At 38.9% G+C, this 19479-nt stretch overlaps 3 protein-coding genes across 3 annotated transcripts; 1 reads left to right on the top strand and 2 right to left on the bottom strand.

Annotated features, from left to right (window-relative positions):
* Positions 1-98: 98 nt before the first annotated feature.
* Positions 99-3756, bottom strand: LOC110754239 (FKBP-like peptidyl-prolyl cis-trans isomerase family protein). Its single transcript, XM_088244445.1, has 10 exons — positions 3556-3756; positions 3316-3456; positions 2860-2915; positions 2640-2695; positions 2225-2282; positions 2046-2120; positions 1391-1480; positions 863-940; positions 467-507; positions 99-369 (listed from the first exon to the last, which is right to left on the bottom strand). The coding sequence occupies exons 1-10, from the start codon at positions 3632-3634 to the stop codon at positions 342-344; spliced, it is 702 nt and encodes a 233-aa protein (XP_088100571.1). The 5' UTR covers positions 3635-3756; the 3' UTR covers positions 99-341.
* A 310-nt stretch (positions 3757-4066) lies between these two features.
* On the bottom strand, positions 4067-5943 carry LOC110754212 (CHUP1-like protein). The gene is given in 3 exon segments (XM_021955252.2): positions 4067-4741; positions 4928-5067; positions 5070-5943. Coding segments are annotated over 3 exon segments (1299 nt in total). The 5' UTR covers positions 5758-5943; the 3' UTR covers positions 4067-4270.
* Positions 5944-15177: 9234 nt separating this feature from the next.
* OMR1 (L-O-methylthreonine resistant 1) lies at positions 15178-19106 on the top strand. Its single transcript, XM_021955259.2, has 9 exons — positions 15178-15706; positions 15794-15973; positions 16071-16340; positions 16512-16718; positions 17542-17790; positions 17886-17956; positions 18147-18264; positions 18404-18538; positions 18619-19106. The coding sequence occupies exons 1-9, from the start codon at positions 15254-15256 to the stop codon at positions 18757-18759; spliced, it is 1824 nt and encodes a 607-aa protein (XP_021810951.2). The 5' UTR covers positions 15178-15253; the 3' UTR covers positions 18760-19106.
* The last annotated feature ends 373 nt before the right edge of the window (positions 19107-19479 follow it).

Here is a 19479-nt window from a genome sequence, read left to right as displayed (position 1 = left end):
TCCTCACTCCCATTGTCACTCTCATTTTTCTCTATACTCTAGCATACAAAATGAAAACTAAAAACTAAAAATGAAATGGTTATGAAATGGGCCCTAAATGACCTAAAAAATAAGTCATTTTTATAAGCATCAACGATCCGATCATTCAATCATTTAATCATCACAGACACATGCATAGAAAACTTATGTCTCAGAACAAAAAAGACAACTTTATGGTTTCTATGAAGAGAACAGCAAACATATCTTTTTTTTTTTTCCCACAATTTTTGAGCTTCTAATCTCCTCATTTACTTTAACAAAAGAACACAACGAGCAGTAGGAAGAGCATCATTGCATTTGCATTAACCTTCAACAATTTTTACAGGAGACCTGCACAAGAGAGTAACAAGATAATTTTCAATTGCTACATATCTTCCAATATGAATATAAAAAGTGGTTAACTAACTTCAGAGAACCCATTACTTACCCAAATGGGCTTTGCTTTATGGCCAGTAGTTCAACATCCAACTGCAGATTAAAAGAAGGTACGAAAACAGTCAAGAGGAATATAGAGAAGGGCCATGAAAGAAAGATAGCAGAAAAGATTGAAAGAATAAAATGACAATTTGAAAAGAAAATAGTGATAGCGATAGATTAGTTCATATACAAACAAAATTACTAAAGATTCTACACTTGGGATGAAAGAGAATGGCAGAACAAGTCAATTATGAATAACATCTGGAGGGCATTTTTAACCACGGATGCGTGAACACTGCAGTTAAGTGTAAACTGTGTAATATACTTAAGACCATGGAAAAGGCCTAAGAGAGAAAAAGAGAGATTTGTGGATGAAGTTCCTTTGAAGGAGATTAAATTATGTTACCTCTATGGTTGCATTTGGAGGGATTTCCTGGATTCCTTTGCTTCCATACGCTAGCTCGGGAGGAACTATTAGCAGGCGCTGCAAAATAAATAATTTAGATGAAAAAGGAACCCAAAAGGGTACGTATCAATGCTGACCCCCCAAAAAGAAGAAGTTGTTATTCAGTTGTTTAAGTGGTCTCAGTCCAATGAAGAGAAGATCAGAGACTTGGACCTGCTATTCTGTTATCATAAAGAACAAAAGATCTCCAAATATTAAAAGAACTATCATTTTGTAAGAATCATAAAATTTCTAGTCCGTACAGTTTCAGAGGATCAAGGATTATATATCAGATGCTTGAGACTCAAAATTATTTTTAGTCTCTACATAAATCCATCCAGATTCCAGAACACTGTTCCACTCAAGGCTTACTACAAAACACCATAAAAATAAACTCCAATTTTCTTCTTCAAATTGTAAACACAAGTTATGCAGCAACAGTGCTTCAAGATATAACAAATAAATTTTATTCCAAAACACTGATCTCACCTGGCCTCCAACCTTCATGCCTTTTACACCAAGATCCAACCCTTTAAGGACTGATCCCCTCTCAGATTGGCCAACGTCAAATCCGTATGGCTGCAGCATCCAAGCATACATATAACAACTATAAGATATAAGAAACACTTACATGTGACACAGTATGGTGAGTGCAGATTGCATAGTCTATTTTCCTTATTAACATGAACCATAAGTACACAGTTCAAGATAAAACTAAATGTTTAGTAAACTAAGATGTCAAAATCTCCAAAAAATTGCTTGCTGGAAATAATTCAAAATTGGAAGTAATTTTACAACGAATAATTGTTTAGGAATTCATTTCTGAAATTATAAGCAGGGATCAATGAGAATCAGTTAACTGGTAATTCATCATAGGAAAGACAGCATGTTAAGAGTGTCAGCACTTTAACTGAAAAAAATATAACTGTTTTGTGCATATTTACTAAGCAGAAAAGTTTTGATATGGTCTAGATAGGTATTCCAGAAGCTATATTATGTAATCATAAAATTGGTTGGTTCCTTTGATTGTAATATAGACGGAAACTGAAGGTGTCTGCTTCTATCTATATGCATTTGAAATTACTGTCGAAATGACCTATAGTACTGCATACACACGTGAATCGCAGCACCAGTCTAATCTTACCGTTCCTCCTCCAACACCAAGTCCTTGTCTACTTGTCATAAAAGTGATACCCTTCCACTTCGCAACATAATGAACCTGAAAAAATATTGACATTTTTAATGCTTAGTTTTGGAAAATTCTAGGAAAGTATTATTTATGTATTCTCAAAATATTGAAATTTAACTTGATCACAACCATACTGCAACCCGGGATCCTGTCACTGCCTCAGCTCCACCCCCAACCTTCAAGTCATAGTACCTGAGGAGTGAGGAACAATTCCATCAGTACATAATTCTTGGCATAGGAAAAGATATGAACCTTCCACAGGTGAAATCAATAAACAGGATATTGCATCATAAAATAGGTATGAGTTGATTGTAATACTTTGTATATTATTATTTCAGACGCAGAGCTTTAAAAACTCTAGAAAATTACATTCTAAGCTTGACAACAAATTTTTTGACGTGCATTTATCTACATGTAGCATGCCATCAACATGAAAACTACAATGAAATGCCACGTTTATGGTTTAATGTACCATGAAAGATTATAAAAGGAGAGAGGGAAAGCATAACAGGTGAGCAGAGAGTTTATAAGTGACGATAGTTTACTAACTTCAGACCATTGGGAAGGGTTGTAAATTCACTCTCGGGTATTTTCGCTCCTCTTAGCTGCAGAAAATAAATGAATGTCACAAATTTTGAATGTAAAGACTATTTTTAAAAATAAGATTTCTTGTTTTTTCTTCTTAAATTTAATTTCGTAGCAGCAATAATCACCAAAGTATAATCCCGAAGATAAAAGAACAAAAGCAAAAAAATATTTTGATACTCACAGCTCTCCTACTTGTGCTAACAGCTTCAGCCACATCACACACAAACAAGCCAGCAGCTGATTCATTTCAAAAAGATGAAGAGGTCAATAAGCCAGTGTATACAGCAATTGTGCATTCATGGAAGGAATGAAACATCATATGAAGATATGAAAAGAACAGAGACAATTATGAGAAACGAAAATAGACAGGGGCAAGCCGAACCCCGAGCGGGGATTAATCCCACCCTTCGGGTGTGGGACACCCTGTGGTATTTACCAAAAAAAAAAAGACAAAACCCACTAGAAGTATCTAAATTTCCACAGGGACAGATTTCCCAGACCCAATTTATTAAAATTATGCCAATTCAATGTAAAGAAGTTCTTTTTCTTTCAACAAGGTGAAACCAAATTTTATATTTATTTAATTTTTACACTTACGCGTTCAGATTAAAGAAAAGGAGTTAAAAGTAGGGAAAACCTGAAGTTAAAAGAGAACCAATCAAAACCCTCCTTCCCTCATAGTGTAATGAATGGTAGGTTGGTTTTGAAGCATCATCTGAGGAGGGCAATGAGCATTGACATGGTAAGACATGTGAGTTCCTCTTGAGTAGTCTCTTGCCTGTGAATTCAAATAAAATTGCTTGAGTCTCAATGAACCCCAAAAGACAAGCTGAGAGAGAGAGAGAGAGAGAGAGAGAGAGAGAGAGAGAGAGATTACTTGTAATGGGTTCTGGGAAGGGAGGCCTGTGGAGCAGAGTTGGATTATGTTGGTGATAAGGAAGAAGGAAGAGTTCCATGGTGCAATATTGGTTAATAACACTTAAGACTGACCGTTAAAGAATCAATGCTTTAGTTGGTTTAGTTTTTGTAAGAGAAAAAGAGAGAGGATAGCACTTTCTATTTCATCCACAGCTTTATGGTCTCAAAATCACAAGGTGCTGCCAAATGGATGGAGTTCATCATTGTAGTATCCATATTCGAAAAGACTGGGCTCCATTAAACTTTGGGCTTAAGACCCCCCTTTTATTTTATTTTTTTGAATTTTCAGAAACAAAAATTTTGTGAGAATTTGGAACTTTTTTTTTTAGTTTTCAGAAATAAATGTTCTAAATATAAAAGATACGTTATTTATATATGCATACTTTGTGCATACCTTGTCTTATAGCTTGAAGGGTCCTATTCATATCAAGAAAACTTCATACAAATGCTTTGGTTATTGAGATTTATAGTCAAAGCAACTGTCAGAAAGATTGGTTCCATATGATTTACAAAGTCATCATCAGCCCCTCAGTAGGGTTACATGTGATTTTGAAGCTTAGCATTTTCATAGCCTTTCTCAACCATTAAAGGAGAAATTGGCCTTCTATGAGACATCTTACATGTGAATTTAAAATCTGAATAGCAAGAGATGTAATTTACTGATATGTATATGTTCAAGCACTAGAGCAAGACCTCCTTGGAATGTGATGTGCCTCTGCATCATCGGAAACAGAATGCCTTCCAAAACACTTGACTTCTTCATGCCTTTCTTTCTCACCCAATCTTCTTCCTTTTGCCTTGTCACTGCCTTCCACCAATCTTCTAAGCCTTTGAAATAGCTTTTGCCTTTTCGAACAAGCCTGATCGCTGCTCACAATTCCAAAGCAAGGCTCATTATGCTCCAAAACCATGCTAGCTAACCCATAATCTGCAATTTCTCCGCTTCCTTCAAAATCTGTTGCCAAATTATTGTTCTTCTCCTGATCTTGCTGCTCTTCCTGTGCTTGATTCCTCATCAACTCGTGCCTTAAGCACGCATTGCTCCACCGCAAGTAAACCAGTTCCTTCAATTCAGCTGCACGATCCTTCTGCAGCTGCTCTATTTCCTTTTCGAGGACTTCAATTTTGATCCCTTCTCCTCCAATCTGCAATATGTGATACCTCAAAGTGGTTAGACTGTCAATCTGGAAGGAACAAAAATAGGTACCACATTTTCGTTTCTGGCAAGGCACCTAATAGCTTCTAATTTTCTTACCCTTTCAGTGCATGTTTGTTGATCATATGAATTAATACATACATTAGCATATGTGATTGATTTAAAGTGGTGTCACCTTGGAGATTGAGGAAGCTGATTTTTCTGCCAATTCAAGCTTTTCCAAGAGTACATTTTTCTCATCCTGCACTTGGTCCAAAACCACTCTCAGCTCCCCAACTTCGTCTTCCAATTTCTTGATAACCTTTGTTCTAGTGCCTCATATATCCTCAAAACTTCTGCTTCCCAAGCTTCAAGCTTCAAATCTTGTTTTTGCATTATTCGAGATTGCCTTCTTGCTTTCCTCAAAAGCTTCTTTACCTTTCTCTGAAGAAATCCATTTTCTGATTTCCAATACTCAAGTTGCTCCAAAATCCTTAAATATTCTACTACCAACTTCTCAAGCCTTTGGCTCTCAGCCTCCATGGATGAAACTTCTCTATTGAAGAACTCAACATGAGCCATTTCCAATAACAACATATTCCTCAGCTCCACAACAACAGATTCTTTCTATTTCAAGTCACAGTAGCGGATAAATTGCATCTCCAACTTAGATTCTCTGTTTTGAAGATCATCAAGTCGGATTCTTAGGAGCGAAATCTCTTCCTCCAATTCGTGTTTATTATATCCAATCTCCAAACTTTCTGCTAAATTCATGACATTGGCATCCATGATAATTGGTTCATGATCTTCCATGGAAAGCACACATGTAGAACTGAAACTATGAAAGCTATCCCCATCTCTAAGCACCTGATCATCAGCTTCTGATAAAGACTCTTTAGGATTCAAGCTTCTTTTAGCCATAAGCTTTGCACATATGAAACCAACCATAGACAAAGCTAAAGGAATCCCGGTTTTAAGCAGCATAGGCTTTATGATGACCTCTACCTTCGATGTTGAGCTCTCCATCTTACAAATCAAACTCAAAACCCAATATGGAATTACAAGGGAAACTTGGTTTCTTGAATGTTAAGACTTTGTTTTTTTTTCCTGATGGTGGTCAAATAATGCCAGTTTTATTATAAAGCTGTTTAGGATTCTTTGCCTTAGTGTTTTGTTTTAGTTTTCCTCACAGAGAGGTGTAGAGGTCTCTGTTGCCTTACACTACTGTTGAGAATTAATGACTAACTCACTGCCCTTTTAAGATCTTGTTGTTGATGGACTTTGGACAAAGAACTCAATGATGGATGAGTCTTACACACACACACAGAAATTAACCAAGCACAAATGACACAAGTGTTTATAGAGGTTCAGCAAATTGCCTACATCCTCTTTGGTGATCACCTTGAGAAATTTCACTAATGAAGATAGGTTACAACTTTGGTTTACAAAGGAAACCCCCTTAGAACACTACCCTCACAATCTGTTTCTCTCACACCCTTGCTCAACACCTTGATACACTTAGAGAACTCTCTTGCTCTCCCCTTAGTTTTTCTGAACACACAACTAAAACTTCAGCTCTAACTCAACTTGGAATACCAGCTTCTTCCACTTACAATTATTCAACTTGTTTTCTCCTCTTGTGTTATCTTACTTCACCCCATTTCCTACACAAGCCAATAGACAAGAGATAAGATATCAGCTTGTCCTCCACGTTCTTCCCTTTAGTCACCACTTAGACTAAATGTCAGATCAAGTAGGTAAATAGAATCCAACTCAACCACCTCCCACTTACACCAGAAAATGGAGAGTGATATCTTTGAAATAAGATAACCAATTAGCCATGAGTGCTCTCCCAACTATCCAGCAGGTAGTCAACGTTCATTTAACTCAGAAGTGACCCACTAAGCCTCTGAAATCTTGTGGAAAGCGATAGCCATTGAAAACACTGTTGAAAACGCGTAAGAAATCGTCACAGCACGATTGGGACGACCGGTCGCCAGGAACTGGCGACCGGTCGCTTTTGGTTTTTCCTCCAGACCTTGAATCTGCTTCTAAACGACCGGTCGCAAATGCTAAGCGACCGGTCGCTAGCTTCCTGCGACCGGTCGCAAAGAACTGGCGACCGGTCGCTCGTTGATGTTGCTCCAGACTTCGAATCTGCTTCAAAACGACCGGTCGCAAATGCCTAGCGACCGGTCGCTTTTAGGCAGATTCAAAATCTTCCTTTCAGCGCCAAAACCAACCTTGTATCCTTAGGTGAGCCATTTTCCCAACAATCTCCACCATGGCGAGCCTAATACTCCTTGTGGACATCATTGCCTTCTAGGACATCTGTAATGTCTTGAGAATCGTCCTAATAACTCTCAAGAACTCCACCTCAATCTTTAGCATGTAACAAGATTGAGCAAGCTCAAACAATGCTTGAACTTAGCTGTTGTGACTGGCTTTGTTAGGCAATCTGAAGCGTTCTCATTTGTATGAACCTTCATTATTGTGATGTCTCCATCATTCACCCAATCCCTTATCCGGTGGTATCTCACATCAATGTGTTTGGACCTCCCATGGAACACTTGATTCTTCACTAAGCAAATAGCACTTTGACTGTCACTTAGAATCACCACCAAGTCTTGAGCTATCCCGAATTCCTTTGCCAATCTCTTCAGCCATACCGCTTCTTTTGAAGCTTCCGTTAAAGCCATATACTCCGCTTCCGTAGTAGACAAGGCACTAACCGATTGTAACACTGCTCTCCAACTAATCGGTCCTCCACCACAAGTGAAGACATATCCTGTGGTGGATCTCCTCTTGTCTAGATCTCCTGCATAATCAGAATCTACATACCCCGACACACATGCCTTTCCTTGTTGTCTTTCAAACAATATCCCAAGCCTTTTGGTGCCCTTCAAGTACCTGAGAATCCATTTTGCTGCTGTCCAATGTTGCCTTCCAGGATTCGCCATATACCTTGACACCACACTAACGGCTTGGGCTAAGTCGGGGCGTGTGCACACCATTGCATACATGAGACACCCTACCAAGCTTGCATATGGAACTTTACTCATTTCCTCCTTCTCCACATTCGTAGAAGGACATTCTTTTGCACTTAACTTAAAATGCTCCGCCAAAGGAGTAGACACCGGTTTGCAATCCATCATATTAAACCTTTCAAGTACCTTGGAAATATACTTGCTTTGTGACAGCCACAACTTGCCTTCCTTTCTGTCTCTCCTTATCTCCATTCCTAGGATCTTTTGTGCAGCACCAAGATCCTTCATGTCAAACTCCCTTCCAAGTAATGTCTTCAAATTCTGGATTTTTGACATGTCCTTACATGCAATTAGCATGTCATCAACATAAAGAAGCAAAAGGATGAAGTTACCATCCTTGAATGCATGAGAGTACACACAACAATCAGATTCACATCTTCTATACCCAATCTTCATCATGTAAGAATCGAAGCACTTGTTCCACTGCCTTGGAGATTGCTTCAGTCCATACAAAGACTTCTTCAACCTGCAAACCAGATTTTCCTTCCCTGCTTCAATGAACCCTTGAGGTTGGCTCATGTAGATGTCTTCCTCCAATTCACCATGAAGGAAAGCAGTCTTCACATCCATTTGCTCCACCTCCATGTCCTCTTGTGCTACTATGGAGAGTAGTAGTCGTATAGAAGTATGTTTCACCACCGGAGAGAAGATTTCATCATAATCAACTCCCTCCTTTTGCAAGAATCCTTTTGCCACCAACCGAGCTTTGAATAAGGTGGCACCCTTCTCATGCATTTCTTCTTTCTTCCTAAACACCCATTTGCAGCCAATAACCTTGCGACCTTTGGGTTTAGGAACTAACTCCCAAACTGAGTTTTGGTGTAGAGATTCCATCTCTTGCATCATAGCTTCCATCCAACTTTCCCGTTCCTTGTTCTCAACAGCTTCTTGGAACGTGGTTGGTTCTTCTTCATTAGCATTTAGGGCATAGTGAACTGCATCCATCTCCCATCCAAACCTTTGAGGTGGTTTGATGGTTCTCTTGGGCCTGGACCGAGCTATAGATGATGGCTCCACCTGTTCTTGAGCCTCTTCTTCTTCTTGAGTGTGTTGTTGATGCTGCCCAGCTTCTTCCTCTTCAATGTCGGACTCCACCTCCTCCTGAACGTCTTCAGTTGGCTGTTTCTGAGTAGTCTTTCTTGACACCTTCTTGAGTGGAACTTCAAAGGTTGTTTCTTTCTCAACAACATCCTCCTTTGCCTCTGAATTCTTGACTTTGTTCATAGGTATGGTCTTCTCATCAAACACAACATTTCTGCTGAGTATCTTCTTGTGGTTCACTGGATCCCACAGCTTGTAGCCCTTCACACCACTCTCAAATCCAATGAAAATACATTCAAGAGACTTTGGCTTCAACTTGGATCTTTCATCACTAGGAATAAGTGCATATGCACTGCACCCAAACACCTTAAGATTCGAATAATCGATTGACCTTTTAGACCATACCTCCTCTGCACACTTGAACTCAAGATTTCTTGAAGGCGATCGGTTAACCAAATAGGCAGCGTGGTTAACCGTTTCTGCCCAAAAAGATTCGGGCAACCCTGCATGAATTCTCATACATCTCTCACGCTCCATGAGAGTTCGGTTCATCCTCTCCGCAGCTCCATTTTGTTGGGGTGTCTTCTTCACGGTAAAGTGCCTTTTAATGCCTTCACTTTTGCAAAACTCAAGGAACTTGCTGTCCTTATATTCACCACCATTGTCACTCTTTAGGATCTTGATCTTTCTTCCGGTTAGGTTCTCTACTTCCGCCTTCCACTCTTTGAATTTGGTGAAGACCTCAGATTTCTCCTTCATGAAGTAGACCCAAACCTTCCTGGAAAAATCATCCAAGAAAGTCACAAAATAGCGAGCTCCACCCTTCGATTTAACCGGTGATGGCCCCCATACATCCGTGTGAATATAATCTAGCACACCCGTGCTTTCTTCCTCTTTGTTTCGCTGCTTGAAAGCTATTTTTGATTGCTTTCCCATGGTACAAAATCTGCAGAACTCAAGCTTGCAACTTTGAACACCTTTCAACAATTTTCTGTTGTGTAGTTCCTGCATGCCCCTCTCACTCATGTGCCCTAGCCTCAAATGCCAAAGCTGAGTTTCATCTTCCGAGTCCTTGCTTGTAGACACAGCTGCTCCACCTATGATTGTTGTACCACACAACCTATATAGACAATTAGGTTGAATCTCACCCTTCATAATCACAAGTGAACCTTTTGAGACTATGAGTTTCCCTCCATTTGCTTTGAATGAATAACCATTCTTATCAAGAGTTCCAAGGGAAATGAGATTCTTACGCAACTTTGGAATGTGCCTTACCATTCCAAGCGTCCTAACAGCCCCATCATGCATCTTTACCTTGATTGTACCGGTTCCTTTGACTCTACACATTGAGCCATCCCCCATCATCACTTCACTGCTATCTTCTTTCTCATACGTGTCAAACCACTCCTTGTTTGAGCACATATGATATGAGCATCCGGAATCCAAAATCCAATCGGAAGAGGAACACCTTGAAGAATTAGCCAATGCATTTGTTTTAACATTGCTATTAACACACAAAAGCTCACCATCACTTTCCGTGACATCCTCCGCTGTGTTTGCTGCATTCTTCCCTTTGTTCTTCTTCTCCTTCCATATGGGGCAATTCTTTTTCCAATGCTCCTTTGACCCACACTCGAAACAACCATCTTTCGCCTTGGATTTGGACCTTCCTCTATTGCCTTTCTTGCCTTCACGCCTCTTTGAACGACCTCTCTCTCCGGTCTTTGCAACTAGACCTTCACCTTGAGAGTTTTCTCCCGAACGTTGAGTCATCCTATGGTGTGTCATGATGTCTTGCACCACAGGCTCAAAATCAAGAGTAACCTTTCCGAACATAAGAGTGGTTCGGAAGTGTTTATAGGACGAAGGTAAGGATGTCAACAACATGAGAGCCTTATCCTCCGGACTATAATTCACATCCATTCTCTGCAAGTCAGCAACACATCTATTGAAACTACTTAGATGTTCCATTAGATTTCCTCCCTCCTCCATCTTAAGATTCAGGAGTTCTTCCTTGAGGAAGAGTTTGTTGGACAACGATTTCCCTGCAAACATCTCTTCGAGCTTCTCCCATGTTTGCTTCGCTGTATCCTTTATCACGTTGATGAGCACCTCATCGGAGAGATAGTTTTCGATAGCTCCTCTGGCTAACTCGTCAAGAACTCCCCACTCATCATCCGTCATGCTTGCTGGCTTCTTCTCCTTGCCAACCAACACTACATGGAGCTGTTGTTGTGTAAGAGCTGACTTCATCCTTCGTTGCCAAAGAGTGAAGTTCTCCTTCCCTGTGAAAGGCTTTAACTCCACCTTCATACTTGCTGCCTGTGGTGGCTTCATATGCTGTGAACTGCTACCACTCTCAGCTTCCATGTCACTTGCCATCTTCAACACACTAGCACTCCAAGAGAAGAACTAGCTCCAGCTGCCAAACACAGCTCTGATACCACTTGTTGAGAATTAATGACTAACTCACTGCCCTTTTAAGATCTTGTTGTTGATGGACTTTGGACAAAGAACTCAATGATGGATGAGTCTTACACACACACACAGAAATTAACCAAGCACAAATGACACAAGTGTTTATAGAGGTTCAGCAAATTGCCTACATCCTCTTTGGTGATCACCTTGAGAAATTTCACTAATGAAGATAGGTTACAACTTTGGTTTACAAAGGAAACCCCCTTAGAACACTACCCTCACAATCTGTTTCTCTCACACCCTTGCTCAACACCTTGATACACTTAGAGAACTCTCTTGCTCTCCCCTTAGTTTTTCTGAACACACAACTAAAACTTCAGCTCTAACTCAACTTGGAATACCAGCTTCTTCCACTTACAATTATTCAACTTGTTTTCTCCTCTTGTGTTATCTTACTTCACCCCATTTCCTACACAAGCCAATAGACAAGAGATAAGATATCAGCTTGTCCTCCACGTTCTTCCCTTTAGTCACCACTTAGACTAAATGTCAGATCAAGTAGGTAAATAGAATCCAACTCAGCCACCTCCCACTTACACCAGAAAATGGAGAGTGATATCTTTGAAATAAGATAACCAATTAGCCATGAGTGCTCTCCCAACTATCCAGCAGGTAGTCAACGTTCATTTAACTCAGAAGTGACCCACTAAGCCTCTGAAATCTTGTGGAAAGCGATAGCCATTGAAAACACTGTTGAAAACGCGTAAGAAATCGTCACAGCACGATTGGGACGACCGGTCGCCAGGAACTGGCGACCGGTCGCTTTTGGTTTTTCCTCCAGACCTTGAATCTGCTTCTAAACGACCGGTCGCAAATGCTAAGCGACCGGTCGCTAGCTTCCTGCGACCGGTCGCAAAGAACTGGCGACCGGTCGCTCGTTGATGTTGCTCCAGACTTCGAATCTGCTTCAAAACGACCGGTCGCAAATGCCTAGCGACCGGTCGCTTTTAGGCAGATTCAAAATCTTCCTTTCAGCGCCAAAACCAACCTTGTATCCTTAGGTGAGCCATTTTCCCAACAACTACCAGAGAGGTTGAGAGCCCTTTTGTGTCACTTTCATTTCACTTTGTACTTGGTGCTGTTTGGAATCTAATTCATTGTTTTTTTCAAATCAAACTCTATTTGATTGTATTATTCTAAGAATTTCCCACGTGCTTAATATGTCCTTACAGAGGTCTCTATGGGCGTTCTTGAGGCCCCTCAAGCAAGCACTGCTCAAACTCCCCTCGAGTATAGAAAATACGAACAATGCACATGGGGTGGCACCACAGTGGAAAAGTGGGCCAACCTCTCCCCTTCCCCTCAAGTGCATCCGTGTTCAATTCACGTATGAGACAATATTGACACAACTCAATATAATACTTCCTCTCCCCTTCCATGGCGAGTGACAAAAAAAGAAAAAAGAAAGAAAGAAAATACAGACAACATTTCTATAGAATTGAAAAATACAAAGTTTATCTTAAGGAGCCTTTTTTTCAGGAATCTCACAAGACTCAACAAAATACTGTCGACATATAACTTTGTATTTCACCTAATTATATACACATCATCATGATGCAACATAATTTACCTTTTCTGATTTTCTTCTTTCTTTTTTTTGTCTTCTCATAAATAGTTTTATATTCATACAAAATACTTTTTGTCAAAGCTATGAGTCTTGTTTGATAAATCATACAAAATACTTTTTGTACAATAAAAAACCATCTAAAATGTGAATTTTGAGCATAATAACTGCTCTAATTGTTGGTAAAAATGTTTTGAAGACCTAAAAAGCTACAAAATAATTAAAATATTATTTAAAATGGGAAAATCTCATTTGATGATGGAATTCTTGTCATTAGCTAGTCAAATAATCTGATAGTGAAATTATTATTATTTTGGTTATGTCTTTTTTTAAAATTATTATCTTTAAAATAAAAATTATCCCGAAACAAATTGCATTAGAAATTACAAATTGGGGTTAATCATTTTATTTAGTCCCTAAATTTAGACCCGATTTGCATTTGAGTTCCTCAATTTTCAAAATGGTTCCCGTGGTCCCTTAACTTCACTTTCGTTAGGACAAATGGTCCTGTCGTCAATTTTGTTAACTTTTTTTGTTAAATGCAAGGGCAAAATGATATTTTTATATTAAAACCAAAGAAATGAATAAAAAATTATATCTTTAAAATAACAATAAAATCAAATTAAAAAACCAACAAAAAAAAATTCAAGTTTTGGGGAGTAGAAATCGAGATAGATAGGGAGAGAGAGAGTTTATTTTTTATATTTTTTATTCATATTTTAATCAATTTTGATACAAAGATACCATTTTGCCCATGCATTTAACAAAAAAGTTAATAAAATTGATGGTAGTACCATTTGTTATAATGAAACTGAAGTTAAAAGTTTACGGGAACTATTTTGAAAATTGAGAGAATCAAAAACAAATCGGGTCTAAGTTCAGAAACTAATAAAACAATTAACCCTTACAAATTGAGTTTATTATTTAGGCTGATGTCCTTTGGATTTAATCCAACGGTAGCTGACCAAGACACTCCCTGATCTCCGTGAACCACGTGAAGGGACTGTTTGTGTAAATAATAAATATGAATAATAACGCGCGAATCGCAGACACAATCCCTGCTGAATTGCGGGACCCACAACCACAAACAAAAGGTTGAATGAAGTGAATATTTGTCTCGTCTCACCTAAAAGTCGGTCAAAAATTGCATACTCCAGATCGTAGTCTAACCTGCAACTGCGTCACAGACCAGGGGCGGCCCTGGGGTGGTGCAAGTGGCGCCACCGCACAGGGCCCCCGAAAAAAAATTTCTTTATATTATATATATTATATTATAGGAATTGTATATATGGTATTGCGTGTTAGATATTTGCACAAGAACGGCTTTAGGGGAGTTGGCTGGAGCGCATGTCTGTTTAACCGAAGTGTTAGAGTTCGATTCTCGTTCAGGTCTATCTATTTGCCTATTTTTATATTATTTTTGCATTCAAACTTTACATAATTATTAAAATAATGTTTTAATATTATTTCTGGTAAGTAATCATCATCATTCATCAATCTCTCTTTGGTTCTTTTTTCAATCATTTGACAATTTTTGTTATCCTTTCAATTTCAGGAAAAAGTTCTTCAAAATTAAAATTGTTAAAATCATACTTGCAATTAACTATGTCACAAGAAAGATTAAACGGACTAGCTTTGATTTCAATTGAAAGTGAACTTCTAGAAAAATTTGATTGATGATTTCTCTTCTAAAAATTCAAGAAAATCAATTTTCAGACATTAGTATTGTACTGGCTGTGTTTTTTTTTTCTTTTGAGGAAAAAGCTCTCGTAATAGTTTTAATTCTTCAAATAAAGACATCAAATACAATGTGAATGATTTTTGGATAGTTAGGTATGTTTTTGTTGTTGCTTTTGTGTTTAATGCAATATAATCTAATTTGTTAATGACATTTGTGTGCAACTACTCTTTAATTTGTGATTGCCAATTTTTTTTCTTCCTATTAAACACAATTGCTTATTGAAGGTAGCAAGGGACCTTATAGGGGCCCAATGAGCTTATTTTTGTACCAAACATTTAACTTTATCAAATGGAAACGTTTAAATTTTTATGAATTTGATTTTTGATTGTCATTACATATTTATTGATGGTGACTTTTAGTTATTAAAAAATTGTTTATGACATTAAGTTATGGCAAAATTTTATAGAATTTTCGTATTAGATTATGTGAGGCCCCAATTTAAGTTTCACACAGGCCCTCAAAATCTCAGGGACGGCCCTGTCACAGACCAATAGCCATCTACCTTTGCTGTACGTGTCATTTTCTCATTGGCCCTTCGGAAGAACTTAACGGTGAGTCTGCGTGACTAAAAGTGGAAAGTAAAAGCAAAACCCAGAAAACCTCCAACCCCTCCCTCGCAAAAAACTGCCGCCATTTCCAACCAATCAACCAATGGAGGCCCTCCGCATCAGCCCAGCCCATTCTCCACTTCTCCGGTCACAACGCCTCCAGTCTCGCCTCCCCAATGGGCCCCACAACCTCAGCACCCGCCGTCAGATCAAGCCCTTCGTTTCCGCCACGCTTTCCCGACCGACCGCCGATGTTTCCGCCGAACCCTCCACCTCCTCTGCTTCCTTCGAGACCAGAACGACGCCGTCTCCGCTTCCCCACCGGGTCTCTGCCGATTCGCTCCAGTACCCGCCCGGCTTCCTCGGAGCCGTACCCGACCGTACTGCCACCGACGGAAACGACAACGGGAACATTGTCGACGCCATGGAGTACTTGACGAACATACTGTCGTCGAAGGTGTATGACGTGGCCATCGAATCGCCATTAGAATTGGCTACGAAGCTGTCGGAGCGATTGGGAGTGAGAGTTTGGATGAAAAGAGAGGACTTGCAGCCTGTAAGTGTTGTTCCAAGTGTTCATTTGAATAATTTGGATTGGAAAAATTGGGGATTTTTGACTGAAACTTTTTTGTTGAATTTGCAGGTCTTCTCGTTCAAGCTTCGGGGAGCTTACAACATGATGGCAAAGCTTCCAAGGGAGCAACTGGATCGAGGGGTTATTTGCTCCTCAGCTGGAAACCATGCCCAAGGAGTTGCCTTGGCTGCTAAGAAGTTGAATTGCAGTGCTGTGATTGCAATGCCTGTAACCACACCAGAAATTAAGGTACATTTTTTTTTTCATTTTGGAGCTTAATTTCACAATTCTAATTTGTGGGTTTGGCTTATTGAATGTTGTGGAATTGTGTATTGCTTGTTTGCAGTGGAAATCTGTTGAGAGATTGGGCGCCACGGTTGTTCTTATAGGGGATTCATATGATGAGGCTCAAACTTATGCTAAGAAGCGGGCTGAAGAGGAGGGAAGGAGCTTCATACCTCCTTTTGATCACCCAGATGTTATTATCGGACAAGGAACGGTTGGGATGGAAATTATGCGTCAAACAAAGGGCCCATTGCATGCAATTTTTGTTCCTGTTGGAGGTGGTGGCCTCATTGCTGGTATTGCTGCATATGTAAAGAGGGTTTCTCCAAAGGTTTGTATGGTTTTGGTGTTTTTCATCTTTTGAAATGAATTACTGGGCAAGTGACTTGTTCAAATTTGTGCACTTTCTTCAAGGAAAGATTTAATTCTGCCTTTCCTTTTTTCGTTAAAAAAAGGCCTTCGATTTAGCATCACATAATGTATTGTGATATCTTTTGTACAGGTAAAGATTATTGGTGTGGAGCCCTCTGATGCAAATGCAATGGCATTGTCGCTGCATCATGGTCAGAGAATAATGTTGGACCAGGTTGGAGGTTTTGCAGATGGTGTGGCTGTAAAAGAGGTTGGTGAAGAAACCTTCCGCTTATGCAAGGACATGGTAGATGGTGTAGTTCTTGTTAGCCGTGATGCTATATGTGGCTCAATAAAGGTGAAAACTTCTTTCCAGTCTTGAAACTTGCATGGGTGAGTTTCTTTTGCTTATCATGCATTCTTAGGTAGTAGACTTCTTAAACAAAACTTCTGTTCACATTTTCATGTTATAGAATTTAACCTACTTCTATCTTTGTAACGTTCATATGTTCCCTGTCTTTTTTGGTGTAAAAATTCACATATTCATTTACATATGTGTAAATTGAATAACTACCAGCCAAAGTTCTTAGTTAACAGTTAGAAAGTATGTGGACGAAGGAATTGGGAATTTGCTCGAGGACTTCAAATGAAGATAATCAATCTGTTTTTGGATGAGTTGTTTCTGGTGGACATTATGTAATGTTCAAATTAAAATTGTCCCAGATACATATAGTAACAACCTTGGATTTCCTTGAAGCAAGTTTACCGTGGCTGGCATTATTGCAAGGCTTTTTTCTGCTCGGGGGTCTACTTTGTTGCTTGTCCTTATGTCTCAGAGCGAGCCCTTTTTCTGTATATATATATATATATATATATATATATATATATATATATATATATATATATATATATATTCTATTTTCATCCTTTGAACTTTGATGTCATACAAAGGTTGTCTGCTCTGTGGTCTACTTATGACATCAGAGAGATATGTGTTATTAATGAATTCATTTATGTTCAGGAGTAACCTCTTTTCTATGTTTGGCTATTTGTAACAGTAATAAGTTCAAATGCAATTCGGGTGCTAGTTTATCTCATTGAGAAAGGACGGCCAACACTGTAACTTATCATTTAATAGTTTTGAGATCTTAGACTTCACAAGCTTAGTGCTTGTTTTGCAGGATATGTTTGAAGAGACTAGGAGCATTTTAGAACCAGCAGGCGCTCTTGCTCTTGCTGGAGCTGAAGCTTACTGCAAGTATTATGGTCTTAAAGGAGAAAATGTTGTTGCAATAACCAGTGGGGCAAATATGAACTTTGATAAACTGAGAGTGGTGACTGAACTTGCTAATGTTGGTCGGCAACAAGAGGCTGTACTCGCAACTATTATGCCAGAGGAGCCTGGGAGCTTTAAACATTATTGTGAACTGGTATGCTAATGGTGCCTTGGTCAACTGTTTTTTTCTTTTTCCCTTTCCAACTGAAGTGTTCTTCATGGTGTGAACTGAATCACTTTGGTTGACAGGTGGGCCCAATGAATATCAGTGAATTTAAATACAGATATAATTCTGAGAAACAGGCTGTAGTATTGTACAGGTAAGCACTAGTCATCTTTTAGGTTTTACTGACATTATTTTACCCAAATTTGCTGCCAATTTCTCACGTGTGGTTAAGATGGGTTTACTTATGGCTGTTTTGTTTCCCATAAACAAAAAGTTTTTACTTGGGATTAGTAATACATATAACTTTTTTTAGATATTTCTTTATCCTTTTATATCATGTGCAGTGTTGGTGTGCACACAGCTTCTGAACTTAAAGAAATGCAAGAGCGCCTGGAGTCTTCTCGACTCAAGACTTACAATCTCACAAAAAGTGACTTGGTTAAAGATCACTTGCGCTACTTGGTAATTCTGCTACTTACAATCGTGTTCTCTCTCTCTCTCTCTCTCTCTCTCACACACACACACACACACACACAATTTCATTTTTGTTTAGTTTGTTTCATCTTGGTCCTAAGTTTACTTTGTTGTGGATCTCTTTCAGATGGGGGGCAGATCAAATGTTCAAAACGAGGTTCTTTGTCACTTTGTCTTCCCAGAAAGACCTGGTGCTCTGATGAAGTTCTTGGACGCTTTCAGTCCACGTTGGAATATTAGTTTGTTCCACTACCGTGGACAGGTCGTAATTCAACATCTTTTTTTTTGTTTGAATTTTATTAATCAAAATCTGATGGTATACTTGTTTTTCTTATGCAATAGGGTGAAACTGGGGCAAATGTGTTGGTTGGAATCCAAGTTGCCCGGGGCGATATTGATGAATTTCAAGCTCGTGCGAGTTCTCTTGGATATGACTATGCAGTGGTGACCGACAACGACGAGTTCAATCTTTTAATGCATTGAGACTTTCACATTGCTATGAAGGGGAAGCTTGTGCCTCCAGATCACGTTTTAATGAGCAGAGAAGGGAGACACTGTCTTAAATGTTTGATAGTTTATTATTGTATCTTACAAGCTTAAGAGAAGTATGTATTGAGGGGGAAAGTACGATATTTTAATTGTCTGTATTTTAAGATCATTGTTCGTGGATGTCAACCCAGGTCTTGTTTTGTCCAATCGAGTGGGTATTGGTGTTGCCCCCTTAAGGTCTACTATTTTGTTTTGAATGAGAAAAGCGGTGTTCATGACTCATTAGCGAGTAGAAAAAAAGAGTATTGAAGGCAATAAAAGCTCCTTAATATTTATCTTTTGACTATGAGCTCAATCCTATTCTCTTTTCTTTTTTATTTTTGTGCGAGTAATATTGTGAAAAACGATAAATTAGGCAAATTCTGGTTATTATTCAATACAAAAACGATAATTTGTTTTTTCTTGAAACAAAATAATGCTCCTTAAACCATATGATATTTTCGATAGAGAAAAGGAGCCATGAAGTGCCAAGAACAGAAAATGGATCCTCCAGAAACAACATGAAAATCTATTTTGATATTTCAAATGCACAGAAGATATGTGAGATTGCTGCTCTCATATACCTTGCAAAGGCTGGAACCAGTTCATATTGGGTACAATACAACTCTCTTCCTGATAGCCTAAATTATTACGTCTATTGCGGCGAGGCTGAAC

Source organism: Prunus avium, chromosome 7, assembly GCF_965620075.1.
Source record: "Prunus avium chromosome 7, drPruAviu1.hap1.1, whole genome shotgun sequence".
In the NCBI taxonomy this organism is placed as follows: Eukaryota; Viridiplantae; Streptophyta; class Magnoliopsida; order Rosales; family Rosaceae; genus Prunus; species Prunus avium.
The sequence above is the reverse complement of the archived record's forward strand: the minus strand, read 5'-3'. Positions and strand labels throughout refer to the sequence as shown.